Source organism: Carcharodon carcharias, chromosome 4 (assembly GCF_017639515.1).
Source record: "Carcharodon carcharias isolate sCarCar2 chromosome 4, sCarCar2.pri, whole genome shotgun sequence".
Taxonomy (NCBI): Eukaryota; Metazoa; Chordata; class Chondrichthyes; order Lamniformes; family Lamnidae; genus Carcharodon; species Carcharodon carcharias.
Genome location: NC_054470.1, coordinates 61,233,202 through 61,251,873, shown reverse-complemented (window position 1 = coordinate 61,251,873; position 18,672 = coordinate 61,233,202). Strand labels below are relative to the sequence as shown.

At 40.9% G+C, this 18,672-nt stretch overlaps 1 protein-coding gene across 4 annotated transcripts in view; it reads left to right on the top strand.

Moving 5' to 3' along the window:
* Positions 1–18,672, top strand: part of dennd4c (DENN/MADD domain containing 4C) — a 176,956-nt gene that overhangs the window by 104,883 nt on the left and 53,401 nt on the right. For all 4 annotated transcript variants that reach the window (XM_041185809.1, XM_041185810.1, XM_041185812.1 and 1 more), the window contains 5 exons: positions 5,586–5,716; positions 13,585–13,714; positions 14,072–14,278; positions 14,675–14,803; positions 17,604–17,751. In XM_041185809.1, the coding sequence (XP_041041743.1) occupies positions 5,586–5,716; positions 13,585–13,714; positions 14,072–14,278; positions 14,675–14,803; positions 17,604–17,751 (745 nt within the window). The remainder of the gene's footprint in view (positions 1–5,585; positions 5,717–13,584; positions 13,715–14,071; positions 14,279–14,674; positions 14,804–17,603; positions 17,752–18,672) is intronic.

Genomic DNA, 18,672 nt, shown 5'->3' with positions numbered 1-18,672 from the left:
CTGGTCCACTCCTCCATCACCCCCTACTCCTCAACCCCCTCCTATGGCACAACCCCTTGCCCACGCAAAAGATGCAACACCTGCCCCTTCACTTCCTCTCTCCTCACCGTCCAAGGACCCAAACACTCCTTTCAAGTGAAGCAGCATTTCACTTGCATTTCCCCCAACTTAGTCTACTGCATTCGTTGCTCCCAATGTGGTCTCCTCTACATTGGAGAGACCAAACGTAAACTGGGCGACCGCTTTGCAGAACACCTGCGGTCTGTCCGCAAGAATGACCCAAACCTCCCTGTCGCTTGCCATTTTAACACTCCACCCTGCTCTCTTGCCCACATGTCTGTCCTTGGCTTGCTGCATTGTTCCAGTGAAGCCCAACGCAAACTGGAGGAACAACACCTCATCTTCCGACTAGGGACTTTACAGCCTTCCGGACTGAATATTGAATTCAACAACTTTAGGTCGTGAGTCCCCTCCCCCATCCTCACCCCCTTTCTGTTTCCCCCTTCTCTTTTTTTTTTCCCAATAAATTATAAAGATTTTCCTTTTCCCACCTATTTCCATTATATAAAATAAAAAAAAAACCCACTAGAGCTATACCTTGAGTGCCCTACCATCCATTCTTAATTAGCACATTCGTTTAGATAATATCACCAACTTTATCTTTAACACCTATGTGTTCTATTGTACTATTGTTGTTGACATCTTTTGATATTCTGCTTCTATCACTGCTTGTTTGTCGCTACAACCACACCAACCCCCTCCACCTCTCTGTCTCTCTATCTCTCCGCCCCCCACACACACACCTTAAACCAGCTTATATTTCAGCTCTTTCCTGGACTCGAACTCAAGTTCTGTCGAAGGGTCATGAGGACTCGAAACGTCAACTCTTTTCTTCTCCGCCGATGCTGCCAGACCTGCTGAGTTTTTCCAGGTAATTCTGTTTTTGTTTTGGCTAAGGATGTAGCTAGTTCTGGAGCACAAGTCTTCAGTACTACAGCTGGGATGTTGTCGGAGCCTGTAGCCTTTTGCTGCATACAGTCCCTTAAGCCATTTCTTTATTAGATGGATTGGATTGAATTGACTGAAGACTGGCGTTTATGATGGTGGGGACCTCTGGAGGAGGCAGAAATGGGTCATTCGCTCAACGTTTGTGGCTAAAGATGGCTACAAATGCACTTTTGAACTGGTCTTTTACACTGGGCTCCCCATTATGAAAGATGGGGATGTTCTTGGTACTGCCTTCTTTGGTTAGTTGTTTTGTTGCCCACCACCACTCACTGCTGAATATATCATGACTTTAGGGGTTTGATCAGATCTGATGCTTGTTGGATCGCTTTACTCTGACTATAGTATGCTCCTCCCACTGTTTCACATGCTTGTCCTGTGTTGTAGCTTCACCACGTTGGCACCTTTTTTTGTATGCCTGATGGTGCTCCTACTGTGTTCTCTTACACTCTTTGCTGAACCAGGGTTGATCTCGTGGCATGACGGTAACGGTAGAGTGAGGCTTGTGCTGGACCATGAGGTTACAGATTGTGATTAATTACTGTACACTTTTGCTGGTTGCCCATAGTGCTTTGTGGAAACTCTGTTTTGAGCTGATCTGTTTTGAGTCTATCCCATTTGAAGTGGGTAGTACTACCACACAACACGATGGAAGGAATCGTTGGTGTGAAGGCAGGACCATCTCCAAGTTTTTACTGTGGTCACTCCCACTAATATAGTCATGAACAGATGCACCTGCGACAGGTAGATTAGTAAGGACCGTGTCAGTACGTTCTACCCTCTTGTTGCTTTTCACTATCTGCTGCAGGCCCAGTCTGGCAGATGTGTCCTTCAGGACTTGGCCAGCTTGGTCAACAGTGGTGCTACCTGTTAATTGTATCATTTCAGATTACGTACAAAGAGGTGGAGGACCTTAATTGGGTGGTTTCTTGAGCAGATGTAAAGAAATGCCTACACAGGAGTAGAGTGGAGTCAGGAAATATAAACCTGTAATGTTTCACTCTGAATAAATGTTTTCTAAGTGAAGACTGACTCTGGTTTCTTTCTTAACCAACTTGCTGTCAGGAGTATAGCAATACCAAGCCACTCGTAGGGCATTGGAGTACCCACCCAAAGTATGTTCTATGCTCTTCTTACTCTCTGCTTCTGAGTGATGTTCAATATACTGTTTCATCAGCTGTGCTCCCCTTCCCCCACCACTCCTCATCCCAGGCAAGGCGCCTTGGTCTCCTCATGCTTATTCCAGCCTCCTGACAAGGATAGACAGTGCAGAGAGAAGCAGGATTGCCAATCTCGCTGTTATCTATAAGTCAATAGTTGTTGCCTTTTAAGCATTATTAACATACTCCCTATTCAATACTTTAATGAGTGTTGTATAGTACTTTCGATGGAAGGTCTATGATTATTACTAGACTATTTGAAATGAGGTCCTTCCAACAAAAATCTTTGAGAATCACTATTATGTTTGAACCTGTGATGAGCTTTTGATCTCATCTGCATGATCAGTAAGATGCCATTTCCACTTGTGTAGCATCTGCTAACTCAGCCCCTGCCTCAAGTCATCTGCTGCTGTTATCGGCTTCATGTCTTTACCCCTGGTTTTGACTATTTCAAAGCACTCCTTGGTCAGCATCCCATTTTCTGCACTCAGTAAACTTGACATCATCCAAAGCTATACCCTGTGTCCTAATTCGTACCAAGTGTTCAGCCATCACGCCTGTACTTGCTGACTCTTCGAGCCAAGCAATTAATGGCTTAATTTTCAAATTCTCATCCTTTTAAATCCATCCAGCCTCACTGCTCCCTATTTCTAGAACCTCCCCCAACCTGAGCGCCCACTCTGTGCTCCTCCCAATTCTGGCCATTTGAACAAGCAAAATTTTTAATCACTGCACCATTGGCGGCTGTACCTTCAGTTGCTAAGGCCCTTGGCTCTGGAATTCCTTCCCTGTCTCTCTACCTGCTTTCTGTCGTTTAAGACATTCCTTAAACCTACCTCTTTGACCAAGTTCTTGATAATCTGCCCCAATATCCCCTTGTGTCAAATCCCTATTACGTGCCTGGGAATTTTTTTTAGGTTAAAGGTGCTATACAAATACAAATTGTTTTTTTTCCCTGACTTGATGCTGATGTGCACTCTGAAGAGGCTGCCAAGGGGTTGAGAAATCCTTGCTAAGCAAAGCTAAATATTACTAACTAGGGTCCAGGAAGTCAAGTTGATTGAGGGAGCAGAGGCGGGCTTCAAGGGCATAGGAACAAATGAATTAGGAGCATGAGTCAGCCACTCAGCCCTTCAAGCCACCTTCACCACTCAAGAGCATAGCTGATCTTATTGTAACTCAACTTCACATTCCCACCTACCCCCAATAACCTTTCACCCCCTTGCTTATCAAGAATCTATCTACCTCTGCCTTAAAAATATTCAAAGACACTGCTTCCACTGCCTTTTGAGGAAGAGAATTCCAAAGACTCATGACCCTCAATTTCTCCTCATCCGTCTGAAATGAATGACCCCTTATTTTTAAACTGTGACTCCTAGTTCTAGATCCTCCCACGAGAGGCAACATGCTCTCCACATCCACCCTGTCAAGACACCTCAGGATCTTGTATGTTTCAATCAAGTCGCCTCTTATTCTTCTAAACTCCAGCAGGTACAAGCCTCGCCTGTCAACCTTTCCTCATAAGACAACCTGCCATTCCAGGCATTAGTTTAATAAATCTTCTCTGAACTGCTTTCAATGCATTTAAATCCTTTCATAAATAAGGAGACCAAAATAGTACACGGTAGTCCAGATGTGGTCTCACCTGAATAACTGAAGCACAACTTCCCTACACTTGTATTCAATTCCTCTTGCAATAAATGATAAGCTATTAGTTTTTGTAATTACTTGCTGTACCCACATACTAATCTTGTGATTTATGCATGAGGACACCCAGATCTCTGGAATCTCTCAGCTCTGCAATCTCTCTCCTTTTAGACAATATGCTTTATTTTTCCTGCCAAAATGGACAATTTCACATTTTCCCCATTATGCTCTATTTGCCAGATCTTCGCCTTCTCACTTAACCTACCTATATCCTTTTGTAGCCTCCTAATGTCCTCTTCACAACTTACTTTCCTACCTGTATTTGTGTTATCAGCAAACTTAATAACCATACCTTCAGTTCCTTCATCCAAGTCATTTATATAAAATTGTAAAAAGTTGAGGCTCTGTGGCACACCACTCCTTACATCTTACCAACCAAAAAATGACCCATTTGTGCATACGCTGGTTCCTTTTAGCTAACCAATCTTCTATCCATATGTTACCTCCTACACCACGAGCTTTTATTTTCCGCAATAATCTTTGAAGGTGTCACCTTTATCGAATGTTAGGTTTTGTGGAGGCAGAATGGGAGGTGGGAAGAAATGGCAGAAAGGTGAGTTTCCTGTACTAGAGTGGGTAGAAGACTAGGAAACGTGCAGGACAGGAGTAAGTGGCCAAAGTACAGATAGACACAGAAAATGAACGAGTCAAACTTAAATCATTGTTTCTTGCACTTGGTGTTTGATGATGAAGGTAGAGCAGCTGCCTGAAAAAAGGGTTAAAGAATAGAAAGGCTTGCATTTACATAACTCCTGTCACAACCCCAGGAAGTCCAAAGCACCTTACAAAAAGCAAAAGCTTGGGATGAATAAGAAAGACAGAGCTTGTATTTACAAAGTGTCTTTGATAATCTGAGGATTCCAAAGCACTTTAGTAGGCAGTGAAGCACTTTTAAAGTGTGGTTATGCTGTAATGTGAGGCAACACAGCCAGTTTGCACACTGAGAATCCCACATAGAGCATTGAAGTAAATGACCAGATTCATCTCTTTTTAAAAAGATGTTGGCTGAGATAAACATTGTCCAGGATATTGGGGGCAACGCTCTGGTTCTCTAAAATAGTGCCATGGATCTTTTACGCCCACCTGAGAGGGCAGACGTGGCCTCTATTTCAAGCCTTATCTGAAAGGTAACAGCACTGAGAGTACCCCCACCCCCTACACTGAAGCTTCAGCTTAGACATTTGTACTCAGCCTTTGGAATTTGACCTGCAGTAATGATTTAGGAAAGTAAAGAATGAGAATGCTCAACATAGTCCTGATAGATCTGATTAACAATTAAGCCACTTGTGCCCAATCCCCACCCCCCTACAGAAAATGGGGACAATATCAGTTGGGAATACAAATGGGACAAGCGTGTTGAATGTAGAGCAAATAATTAAGCAGGTTGACAGTGGCACAGGTATCATTACAGGTGGAAAGCCCTCTGCTAGGAATAAGGAGTTTATGAATTTGAAGGTAGTTTTATCCACTGGACTGATGCTAATCATAATGAGGTTGGAGGAGGGAAATGATTGTTTAGAAAGCCAGAAGCTGGTTGGGTCATTGCATTGTATGTGATCAAGGTTTCTGATAGAGTGTTAAGGCTATCCAAGGATGAAGGTGATTGGGAGGAGGGGGTCGGGGGGGGTGGTGTGGGGTGAGAGTCTTTATCAAGGGGGGAGTAACGAAAGACAGGGCAAAAGGTGCTAACTTCCTGCATTTGTGTACACCAAGGTTGATGCTGACTGCCCTGAAGATACAAGGCTAATTGAGCTGGATGAGTCGCAGAAAAGTGAGCACACTGTGTTTATAATGCCTCTGGAACCTCCACTGTCAGATGGAAAAGATCCTCAAGGAAAATTTAGGTATTGTACCATGGTCCAAGTCAAAATCAATTTTTTTGTGCAGGAGCAGGACGAGAAGCCACTAAGAATTATACTCGGGCTGTTTTTGAATGGATAAGAATGGAATCAAGCAATATAGCCCCACATAGCTGCAAGATGGAGAGGCATTGGAGCAAGATGGTGTGATCAACTGTCAAAGGCTGCAGATTGGTAAAGAAGGATGAGGAGGAAAAGTTAACTTTTGTCAGTCACATAGCAAAGTCATAAATAACATCCTAAGAGACATTCTGGTACTTCGGCAGAGATGGAACCAGATTAGTACAATTCAAAGGTGGAGTCCCAAGAAATGTGGGTACAAATTTGACATTGCATTGAAGGACTTTGGAAAAAAAAGGGAGGTAGGAGATGGGGCAATAGTTTGCAAGGACAGAGTGGTCAAGGGTTGCTTTTTTGAGGGAATGGTTTCAATCTTCATGACAAAGAAATCCTTGAGCTCCTTGTACTTAGTCATAGCAGCACAGGAGGAACATAAGAGCATAACAAAATAGGCCTTTTAGTCTTTTGAGCCCACTCCACCATTCAGTGAGATTGTGGCAGATCATCTACTTCAACACCATTTTTCTGCACTATCCCCACATCCCTTAATGTTTCTAATATGTAGAAATCTATCGATCTCAGTCTTGAACAAACTTAGCGACTGATCCTCCACTGCCCTCTGGGGCAGATAATTCCAAAAATTCACCACCCTCTGAAGAAACTGCTCCTCATCTCAGTTCTAAATGGCCTACCCTTTATTCTGGGATTGTGTCCCCTTGCTTAAGACCCTCCAGCCAAGGGAAACATCCTTCCTGCATCTATCCTGTTCGAGCCCTGTAAGAATTTTGTTTGAATAAGATCACCTCTCATTCTTCGCAACTCCAGAGAATAAAGGCCCAGTCTATTTAATCTTTCCCCAAAGGACAACCCCTCCATCCCAGGAATCAGTCTGGCGAGCCTTTGCTGCACTCCCTCTATGGCAAGTATATCCTTTCTTGGGTAAGGAGGTCAAAACTGCACAAAATACTCCGTGTGGTCTCACCAAGGCTCTATATAATTGCAGTAAGAGATATTTCCTCATATACTTGTCCTCTTGTAATAAAGGCCAAGATAGCATTTACCAACTTAATTGCTTGCTGTATCTGCATGTTAACTTTCAATGACTTGTTAATAAGAACACCCAAGTCCCTTTGAAGTTCAACATTTCCCAGCTTCTCCCCATTTAAGAAATACTCTATTTCTGTTTTTCCTACCAAATTGAGTAACCTTGCATTTCTCCACATTGTGTTCCATCTGTCACATATTTGCCCACTCACTTAGCCTCTCCAAATCCCCTTGAAGCATCTTTGCACCCCCCTCACAACTTACTTTCTGCTCGTTTTGTCATCTGCGAATTTGGAAATATTGCATTTAATCTCCACATCCATATCATTGATATAGATTGTGAATAGTTGGAGCCCAAGCAATGATCTTTGCGCTACCTTACTCGTCACAGCCTGCAAACCTGAAAATGACCCACTTATTCCTGCTGTTTTCTGTCTATTAAGCAGTTCACAATCCATGCTATTATATTACCTGTAATAACAAGTGCTCTAATTTTGTTTACTAATTTCTTGTATCTTATCAAAAATTTACTGAAAATCTAAATAAACTACATCCACAATTTCCCCCTTGTCTATTCTGCTAGTTACATCCAGGATGTAACTCCCAACAGGTTTGTTAAACATGATTCCCCTTTCAGAAATCCATTTTGACACTGCCCGGTTCTACCATTATTATCTAAATGTCCTGTTTTCAGATCCTCTATAGATTCTAGCCTTTACCCTACTACTGATGTTAGGCTAATGGATCTGTAGCTCCTTGTTTTTCTTTTTCCCTCCTTTCTTAAATAGGGTTACATTTGCCACTTTCTAATCTGCAGGAACCATTCCAGAGTCTCTAGAATTTTGAAAGATGACCACTGCATATGCTATTTCTACAACCACCTATTTCAACACTCTGGGATGTAGATTATCAGGTCCAGGAGATTGATCAACTTTCAGTCCCATAAATTTGTCTAGTACAATTTTTTTTTTACTTATATTAATATCTTGCAGTTCCTCCATTTACACTCATCCCTTTAATTCTCCATTATTTCTGGGAGGCTTTGTGTTTTCCTCCTTGAAGGCACATGCAAAGTAGGTTTAGTTTCTCTGCCATTTTCTTATTCTGCACTATAAATTCTCCTGACTCCACATGTAATGGGCCCGCATTTTTTTTGCCAGTCTTTTCCTTTTTACATAGCTTTGGCTCTTTCACAGTCCGTTTTTATTTGTCGCTAGTTTACTGTCATATTCTATTTTCCCCTTAATCATTTTCTTGATCCTCCTTTGCAGAATTCTAAAATGCTCCCAATTCTCAAGCGTACCTTTTTTTGGCAACTTCATACACCTCTTCCATTGATTTAATGCAGTCCTTAATTTCTTTCCTCTTTAGCTCTGAAGAAGAGTCATATGGACTCAACATTAACTTTCTGTCTCCACAGATGCTGCCAGACCTGTTGAGTTTCACCAGCATTTTCTGTTTTTATCGAAATTTCTTTCATTAGCCATAGTTGAAACATTTTCTTTGCTTCATTTTGGGCATAAGAGCAATGTATTTTTGTTGTAATTAATTCTTTAAATGCTAGCCATTGCCTGTCTACCAACATACCTTTGAACATAGTTTCCGAATCTCCCATAGCCAATTTATCCCCCATACCTTCTTTGTTTCCTTTGTTTAGATTTTAAGACCCTAGTCTGATAGAATTTTACTTTGAACTACGTTACTTTGAAACTTAATTGTACTGTGGTCACTCTTCCCTCAAGGCTCCTTCACTACAAGATTATTAATTAACCCTGTTTCATTCCCAAACACTAGATCACAAATAGCCTATTCCCTAGTTGGTTCTTTAGCATAGTGCACTAGAAAACCATCGTGCATACATTCCAAGAATTCGTCCTCCACAACATTGGTACTAATTGGGTTTACCTGATCCATATGTAGATTGAAATCCCCCGTGATTACTGTGTAACCCTTGTGACACACAAATCTAAGTTCCTGATTTATGATTTACATGGCCACTGCTGTTTGGTGGGCTATAAACAACTTGCACCAATGTTTTCTGTCCCTACTGTTTCTTAGTTCCACCCAAACTGATTCTATGCCTTGACCTTTAGAACTAAGGTCTTCTCACTGCGCTACTAATGTCCTCTCTCTTTAACCGAGCTACCCCACCACCTTTCCCGAACTTTCTGTCCTTCCTGAATAGATATGCTAACAGACTAGCTTTGGTTTCCTTGTGGTCGTGTCTCTGTAATGGCTATCAGGTCATGCATATGAATTTTTATTTGAGCTGATAACTCATCAGTTTTATTGTGAATTTGTGGGCATTCAGGCACAGAGCCTTTAATTCAATTTTATTTTTACTATTTTTGTGAATTCTGCCCCTATCTTCTGGCACACTTAAGTTTGCAATCACTGTTCCCATTAATCAATTAGGTCCCATTAGTCAATTAGTTAACTTACGCAGCTAAAGTAATAGAAAGTTGCACTCACCCAGTTTGGAGGTAAGGAAGTAAACCTCTGAAGGCTGAAAAACAAAGTAGGAAAAGGAGCACCTCTTTTCCCCCTGTACACCAAATTCCTACCTGAACCAAATTCTCAACTCACTCAATCTGCACATCTCAGGCATCGTCTGGTGTCCGCTTACCCCTTTCTGCACCCATCAAGTCCATGCTGGCTCTATGTAGAGCAGTCCAATCAGTGTCATTCCCTATAGCTCTAAGTTTATTTACCTCCAGTACCCATCCAATTTCCTTTGAAATCCTTGATTGTCTCTGCTTCGACTATTCTCTTCGGCAGCGAGTTGCAAGTTATTACCACGTGCTGCATAAAATGTCTTTCCTCGCCGCCTCCCTGCATCTCTTTCCCAAAACCTTAAATCTGTATCCCCTAGCTGTTGTACCTTTAGGTAATGGCAATAACATGCTCTATCTAAACCTGTCATAATTTGTATACATCTATCAAACCACCCCTCTCCTTTTCTCCAAGGAGAGCAAACCGGCTTCTCCAACTTAGCCTGATAGTTAAAATCCCCCATCCCTGGAACCATTCTGGTAAATCATGTTTGCACTCTCTCAAGGATCCTCGCATCCTTCCTAGAGTGCATTTCCAGAATTGGTCGCAGTGCCCTAGTTGTGATCCTCACTGCCATATTTCCAAGTTTGTTTTCATAAGCAAATTTTGAAATTTTACTGTTTTCCAATATCCAAGTCATTTGCATATATATATGTATCAAAAAAAAAGCAGTGGCCTAGCACTAACCCTTGGGAATACCACTGTCTACCATCCTGCAGCCTGAAAAACAGCCATTTACCTTGAGCCATTTTTAAAAATAAATTGACTCTGGCCTTCGTATCCCATGAGCTTCAGTTTTGTTAGCCAGCCTTTTGTGTACTTTGTCAGAGGTTTCCTTAAAATCCATATAGACAGTTTCGATTTCATATCTTCACCATTCTTCTGTTACTTCATTAAAAAAAACGATTGGATTCATCTAGCATGATCTGCTGTTGCAAATCCATTCTGGTTTTCCTTAATTAACTCAAACCTTTCCAAGTGCTTATTGACTTTTTTCCCTGATTATTGTTTCTCAAACCTTATCTGTCACTGATGTTAAAGTAACTGACCTGTAGTTACTAGAAATGTCCTTACACTCTTTTTTGAATAAGTGTGTCACGTTTGCCACTCTCCAATCCTCTGGCACCTGCCCTGTATCTGGGGAAGGTTAGAAGATGATAGCAAGCCCTTGCATTATCTCCACTCTCCCTTCCTTTAGCAACCTGGGGCAAAAACCATCTAGACCAGATGACTTATCCACTCTAAGCATAGCCAGCCTTTCCAGCACATCCTTCCTATTAATTTTCAGTCCATCTATTATCTCCACCTTCTCTGCTTCTACTGATTTTTTTTTTTCACCATCCTCTTTCTTAATAATTACTTGTATCAGTGTTTACTAAGTATCCTAGCCTTGTTCTGCACCTCTAAGCATATATCAGCTTTGTCCCTAATATTACCTCTACATCATATTCCCACATGGCTATTTGTGCTTCTTGCCCACCAACCTTATTCACCATTATTGTAAACCTATGTGTTCCTCATAGCTCTTAGTCTGTTCCTATCAAATATAGTACTAGAGTAGGGAGTAATACCATCCAACACTCTTGATCTTTTATATACCTTTATTCCTTTTTCCTCCTTTCAGCTTCTACTTGCTGATACCCATACCCCTGCCAATTTTGTTTAAACCCTCCCCAACCACACTAATGAACCTTACTGCAAGCACATTGGTACCAATCCTATTGAGGTACAACCTGTCCCTTTTGAACAGGTGCCTCCTGCCCTAGAAATGACCTCAGTGATCCAAGAATCTGAAGCCCTTCCTCCGGCACCATGCTGTAAGCCACACATTGACCACCCCCCCCTCCTATTTCTATTCTCACTGGTGTGCACCCTGGGAGTTATCCAGAGATTGCTACCTTTTGACGTCCTGCTTTAACTTCCTACCCAGCTCCTGAAAATGCAACTGTATAACCTCAAATCCTGCCCTCTGTCTCTGGAACCAACATTTCCATAGTTTCAGTGCACTCCCTTCCCCTTACAAAATATGCTGCACCCTTTCCATATACCTTATCCTGGCACCAGGGAGGCAATGCACTATATGGGACTCACGATGACTGTTACAGAAATGCCTTTCTGTGCCTCCAACTATTCAATCTCCTATAATGACTGCATTTTTACAGTTTTTTTTGCTCCCTCCTGTTTAGTCCCTTGCCCATTGGTGCCATGGTTTGGACTGCACTCCTTCAAGGTATTGTCACTTTTCACAGCCTCCAAAGCTGAACACCTGTTTGAGAGTGAGATGGACTCTGAAATTTCTGCACTTCTGCCTCTTCTTACTCTTCCGGATGGCTCTCCATCTTCTATTTTAAACTCTCACTGTCTTTGGGATGATCAGCTCCTGGAACATAAGATCTAGGAAATACTTGCTCTCTGATGCTCTGCAGGGACTGCAGCTGCCCCTTAAACTTGGAAATCCGGAGCTCAAACTGGAGCACCTGGAGGTACTTCCTACATTGTGGATGGATAAAGTGTCCTGTAGTTCCCAAATGGTACAGGAATTGCAAGCAACAGGTTCCCAAAATGGCGTACAGTATTGTAGGAGGAAAGGGTGGAGGACACTGGAGTGGGGTTTAAGATGCTGTTCAGCAGAGGAAAGAAACTTGGGGTTATCTTTACATTTTAGCAGACAAGAACAAGGCTTGATGGTGCTTTGTGATCCAGCCAGATCTGGTGGGAATGACGAAACCAGTTCTCCACTCATTGCGTTCAACTCTGCACCCCTTGGATTTAAGGAAGTGGAGTTGATGACTGTACTAGGAGAATCGCTAGGGTGGGAGAGAGAATTGGTTTATTGGGACTAGGGCATCTAAGGCGGAGGTAAGGGTGTGATTGAACAAATCAGTCGCTGCAGAAATCAGCGAAGAAAAATAACCCCGCCTCCAGTGATCTCTATCTCTGTCAGCTAAGTGCTAGGAGTAGTAACGCATTCAATAATGTCAGAGTTGACAAATTAAGAAAGGAGGGTGTGATAGCAGACATGGACTGACTAAGAGTTGAGAGTAATAGCTGCACAGGCAATTGAATAGCAGTTTGAGCCTTAGGGGGAACCCCATGCCTTTTGATGTACTGTGTACCTTGGTTACACCTAATAATACTCCCTTGGAGAGTATAGTTAATGTGACTGCAGTGAAATTAACTATTTTGATTCAACCCAAGATGCTTTTGTTCTTAAAAAAAAAATTAGTGTGTCACTTGCAGGGGAGGAAAGGGGAGGTGGGGGGGGTGAGGAAAGAGGGAAGAGGAGCCGGGGAGGAAAAAGGGGAGAGGGGTGTGGGGAGGGGAGAGGAGGGTACTTGGCGATTCAAGCCAAAATCAGTATGCAACTGCTTATAGTTAATTGTGTACAGGAAAAAAATGATCCAAAGCATTTCCTCCATTCTTGCACACAGCATTTCTATAAAATGCCTCCGTGTATTGAAACACAATGTTTTGTCAAATATGGGGGAAATTGCCCACTGTTGGGACTGTTTTCCTGTTTTACTTTGCTTTTGTTACTTTAAGCACCAGAGTACACAGACATCTTTCGTAGCAACCACAGAAACAGGCCTTTGACAAGTTCATGTTGCATCATCCAACATGCATACTCGGTTAATTTGTATTATACTATTCCGATTCTTTTGAGTTCACAATTCATTTTAAGCACTCTGGTGTATCACACCACAATCCAATGTGACTACAGCATAGTGGTTTCCTCAAACCAGTTCTGCCTTGATCTCTACATTTCATGCTCATTGAATATTGTTAATAGGGGGCCAAGGAAATGCACTTATGCCATCTCAATCTCGACTAATCATTCTACTGCCATGATTAAACGGTCCACATAAGTTCTTCAATACATTATTATTAACATAGTGACCTCACCGATATCGCCCCAGACCCTAAAAACATGGTTGAATGATCTTCACACTTTGCTTCAATTACTCAGCTTTGCCTTGGGCCTGCTTCACAAAGCATTCCTGTTCATCAAAGCTGAAAGCTGTTTCAACTCATTAACCTCATTTTAAAAGAGATTGTACCTCAAAACATCAGTTAGTTTTGTGTCTTGGCTGTTAAGTTAATTATCTTGTAAAGCCAAAATACCTTGTTTGGTTAAGTTTTACTTAGAATACGCAAAAAATCATTTTGGTGAACTTGTATTTAAATTTTTATTTCAGCTATAAAACTTTTCCAGTGCTTAAACCGGAACTGTTCGACAGACCACAGGAATTAAAAATGCCAGTCAAACTTTTAATTGGAGCTACTATCCCCAGCAGTCCAGCCCTCATGGCAAAAAGAACTAAACAGGTGAGGGATGTTTTGAGTAGGTTTAAACAATAGTGCTTGGTCATAGAGATAACTATTAACAATGTTTCATCTGTGTTCTACAGTATCTTTTGCTTACATGTCCTGTTGATAGGTTTAACAAGGTAGCTGAATACTTTGTAGAAATGGGGTTTTCTAAATACAATTTATACAGTACAAAAGCTAAGCATTTTATGTCAGACTTTGGCTAAGTCTGAAGGCGCTTACTCTATTGAGTTATTAAAATGGAAAGAAAACCAAAGAATTGGAAACCATGATGAGAATCTTTTGGAAGAAACAAATGTACTGTCACATTATGTTTTTTTGCTATATAATGCTATATAATACTTTGCTTCACAGGAGATAAAAACTGCCCAGAAAATTGCAAAGAAGTACTTTTCCGTCCCTGCACTTTGGTCCAAGTGCTTGTTCAGCCATTGTTACAGCCTTTGGTTCATTTGCTTACCTGCATATGTTGGAGTCTCCCATGCCAAGGTCCGAGCACTGCAGCAAGCATACAATGTTCTCATCAAAATGAGAGATATGAAGGTGGATCCACTGGATGAGGCAAGTGTACATTTCACCACCACAAAAATACCATTTGCAGTTAACTTGAAGGATGCAGCAGTGTAATTTTACTGATGCTACAGATTTGTTCATTATTGTCAATTATCCCCTTAGAAACATGTTAGTTGACGGTTCGATTTAAGGAATTCTAACTTGTTACAATTTCTAAAGAGCATTATCATCAACTCAAATGTTCTAAGATTTTTCCACAAAACTTTGAAATATGCTTAAAGGACTGAATGCCTATTCCTGTTCCTTTGTTATTAGATTAAGAAATGTTTGTGGCAGTGAACTATGAAACTGAGCATGCTTCTGTCAGTGCTATTTCTGCTCACTATCTTAATTTGGTTCTATGTGCAAGTGAAATTCACTTAATTCCTTTTTTACTATGTATAGGTGTGCTACAGGGTTCTGATGCAATTGTGTGGACTCTTGGGCCACCCAGTACTTGCTGTTAGAGTTCTGTTTGAAATGAAAAATGCAGGTGTGCAGCCGAATGCCATTACTTATGGTTATTACAACAAGGTAAGTTAGAAGCTAAATCTATTTGCATTGTGTGGTGCAGAAATGGATTTTTTTTCTTGACCTTTAAACTAGTATGACAAATTATGAAAGGATAACTGGCTTTCTTCATCAATAAAAGACCTTGTGGATTGAGAAGTTTTTTATTTTCAGTCTATCACCAGAATATAAATGATACTCCCAAATGCCTTTTTGTTAAAAAGGTTCGATGTGGCAAGCAGAAACTCCATCTGGGCTAGCTTTATTGCATGCCTTAAGCAAAGGAATTCAGTGAGATCCAAGTACTATTGAGGCAAAGGGATATATTTGAAACTGTAATATACAAGGTTTTGGCTAAAGTAGTGTTGGAGGAGAGCTAGCTAGTACCAGGATCTGAATAGCCAGCTGTGCTGTAATTTCTATCATTTAATGAAAACTGATCTTGACAGAATCTGATCAGGGAATAGTGTAGCACTCTAGGGGCTGAGCAGCATTTAGGATTGTATCCCCTGTGAGAACGAGCTCAAACTGAGCCAACTGCCCTTTGTGTGTCTTCAAATTTGGTTCAGGCTGGTCTCTGGCCTGTGGGAAGTCCATGCGCTGATTGGCCTCCATGGTCAGAGTAGTCATCCAAGGAGATGAGAGGCATGGGCCCCTGTTGAAAATAACATAGAGCAACTTTGTGTAGATATACTTGATTGTGTACACTGGATAGATCACACCTTTCCCCATGCAGAGAGGTGTTGGGAGTAGTTTGCGAGTGAATATCAGCGGGTTATAGGATACGATTGTAAGGGCAAGTGAGATCAGTATATGAGGGTGAAAGTAGTAAAAGAAAATGTTAATAGGGTGAAATCAAGGTGAGAGGCTTTTATGGAGTGTAATCATAACTATTACTAATTGCAAGTCATATATGGGGACATTGCACCTATTACTATCAGTCAGATGAAAATCAGTCATGGAATTGTTACGGTGTAGAAGGGGGCCATTCGGCCCATCGTGTCTGCATCAGCTCACTGAGCATTTTAACTTAATGCCAATCCACTGCCTTTTCCCTGTAACCCTGCACATTGTTTCATCAGTGATCTACTGTCTTCCAATTTGTTCTGAGTAACGTCTGGGTGTTAACAATATTGTTCGTACAATTTGTGAGTTACTATTAGTCAGCAGTTGAATACAAGTTTCTGATTTCCCCCTTGTGATTCCCTCCCCCACCTACAGTTTTCTACCATTCCCCTGCCTTTGCTTCCCTCTTCATTGCTCACAGTTGTAGAAGGAAATATCTCGTACAGAATATCTCAAACAATAGCTGCTTATGCAAAGCAAGCCAAGATTCTTAAACTACAATGGCTCAATCTTTAAGATGAATACAGTTATGTTTGCATACTTCATGTGGTCAGATCTCCAGGAATATCTTCAGTAGTAGTTTGCACATGCATGAAAGGGCCCTGAGCAAAAAGAGAACAGGCATTTGAACAAGTTTATCATCTGTTGGCTACCTGGTTAACGTCCAATCACAAGTGGTATACTGTTTTACTATTCACATGTCTGGAAGTAGACTTGATAGGTGTATGATTTCATAAGACTTGGTGTCAAGAAGATATAATAATGTTATTGGAAATTATTTTTAAACAGAGTTCTAGTGGGTCTGTGTCTGTGTGTCGTAATTGGATTAAAGCCAGCTAGTCTGGGTGCTTTGTACGGTAGTTTTGAGATGTTAATTAGATAAAACCTAATGAAGATAGAAGGTAAACTGTAAATTTGCATTTGTTAAAAGTAACCATTCAAGACTGCAGGTGAACTGTTACACCTAGCTAGAAGATGTCAATGTGTTTTTTTTTTCACTAATAAAATTGGGGGGGATGAAAGGATGTTATTGTTAGAAGAGGTAAAGTTAAAAGCCTAGTGATACAATGGAAAATTTACATTCAAAGAGAAAGATATGTATAAAGGAGATTGTGTAAGCATTTTAATAACCAACAAGTGTGAGAAGCCTCAAGCTGCTGTCTTCAAGGACCCAGAGCTGAAAGAAACTCCTTTTGAATGTGGCTGTCTAGGGTGTGCTCTGCCAGGTGTCTTTTTTAAATCTATAAGATTTACTGTTGCTTTAACAGGGGTATAACTGAGAGTCAGATTAATTAGGCGATTTTTGTAGTTATGGCAGTAATTTTGTACGCTTGTGTATGTTTACAATCAATCTTGTATTAATAAATGTTTAGTTTTATAAAGTGACAGAACTGTAAGTTAACCAACACTTTTACTTGGGTTTTTAAACCACATTTGCCTATGATGTAAAAAAGCTTGGTAGAGATATTTTCTCATTGGGCAAAGCTTGTCTTTGTGTATGCATGCTTACATGTGTAGAGCTTTGCTGGCAAGTATTCAAATTCTGGCAATATTGTAAATTTTAAGTTAGTTACATTTTTATTGCTAGTAATAATTTTAAGGTTTGCTTAACATGTTAGTTATGCTGTATCTGGTGCTGTATGAGAGCTCCTCCTTGGGTTAGTGGCATGCTTTTTGCCAGAATGAAGTTAGATTGGTAACTTCTCAATCTCCAAATTTTGCAATCTTTGCTAACAAAATGGTGTGAATTATTGCAGAAGTGGCATTACAACTGTGGGTCACTGGTTATTCTGCATTAGCCATTCCTCTGGAAAAAGGTGCAGCTTGACCATAATTGTAGGGGCTGGTGAAGTACATATTGAATGGAGAAAAGGTAAAATAACTGTGTAGCGAGTGTTGAAATAAATTTTACACAAGACTGTAAGAGTATTAGTTATTACTTCTGAGCCTGTGTGCAATGGACTTTTTTTTTCTACAGGCTGTTTTGGAGAGTCCCTGGCCCAGCAGTAATCGCAGTGGCTGCTTTCTGTGGACAAAAGTGCGGAATGTGGTTCGTGGTGTATCTCATTTTCGCCAAGTGTTTAAAAAGTCAAACTCTTCGAATGCCCAAGTGCCACTGATCTCAGGTATCCCTTTTAAAGAAGCAAAGTTGATTGCCATATTATGGAAAAATAACGTGATTTTTGGGTATGAGATTTAGGGGGACATTTGAGAGGTTGTTAGTTCCTGATTTAAAGCGACTGACTTGAAGGACAAATAGCAGAGCCTAACCAAGTAGTGTTTCCTGGTTTGTTGTACAACATTTTACACAGCATGCTGAAAAGGGTGGAGGATGTGGGGTGGTGAGAGGTCCAGATCCAGAATGTTTGAACATGGAAGTACACCATTAAATGCATGAACCAGATGGTATAAACAGCTGGAGATTCAGCTTGTAATAATATTCCAAAATTCTTTCTTGGGATGTGGGCATTGCTGACAAAGCCAGCATTTGTTGTCCATCCCAAATTGCTCTTGTGATGAGAGGCTTAACTGGCCATTTCAGAGGGTAATTAAGAGTCATCCACATTGCTATGGGTTTGGAATCACATGTAGGCCAGACCAGATAAAGACAGCTTGCCTTTCTTACATGATGCAAGTGAACCAGATAGATTTTTATGATAATCAGTTGCACCATTTCCGAGACTAGCTTTCAATGCCAGATTTTATTTATTACATTCAAATTCTACCAGCTGCCATGGTGGGATTTGAACCCATGTCCCCAGAGTACAGCCTGGGCCTCTGGATTACTAGTTCAGTGACGTTGCCACTAAACCACTGTCTCCCCCTTACTGTCACTAACATAGTAAGTCTAACTGAAAGTTACTTTACCAATTAATCACATGATGACAGGTTTTGGGCAATTTAAGCTAAAATTTGAAAGCAGCCCTGTATAACTCAGTTAATGGATTGTATTGTTTGAGTGAAATTATTTATTTAATGAAAAATTGTTTACCAGTGGCCAATTAGGATAAGTTGATGACTATCTTTGGCCTTGTTGCAATAGGGTT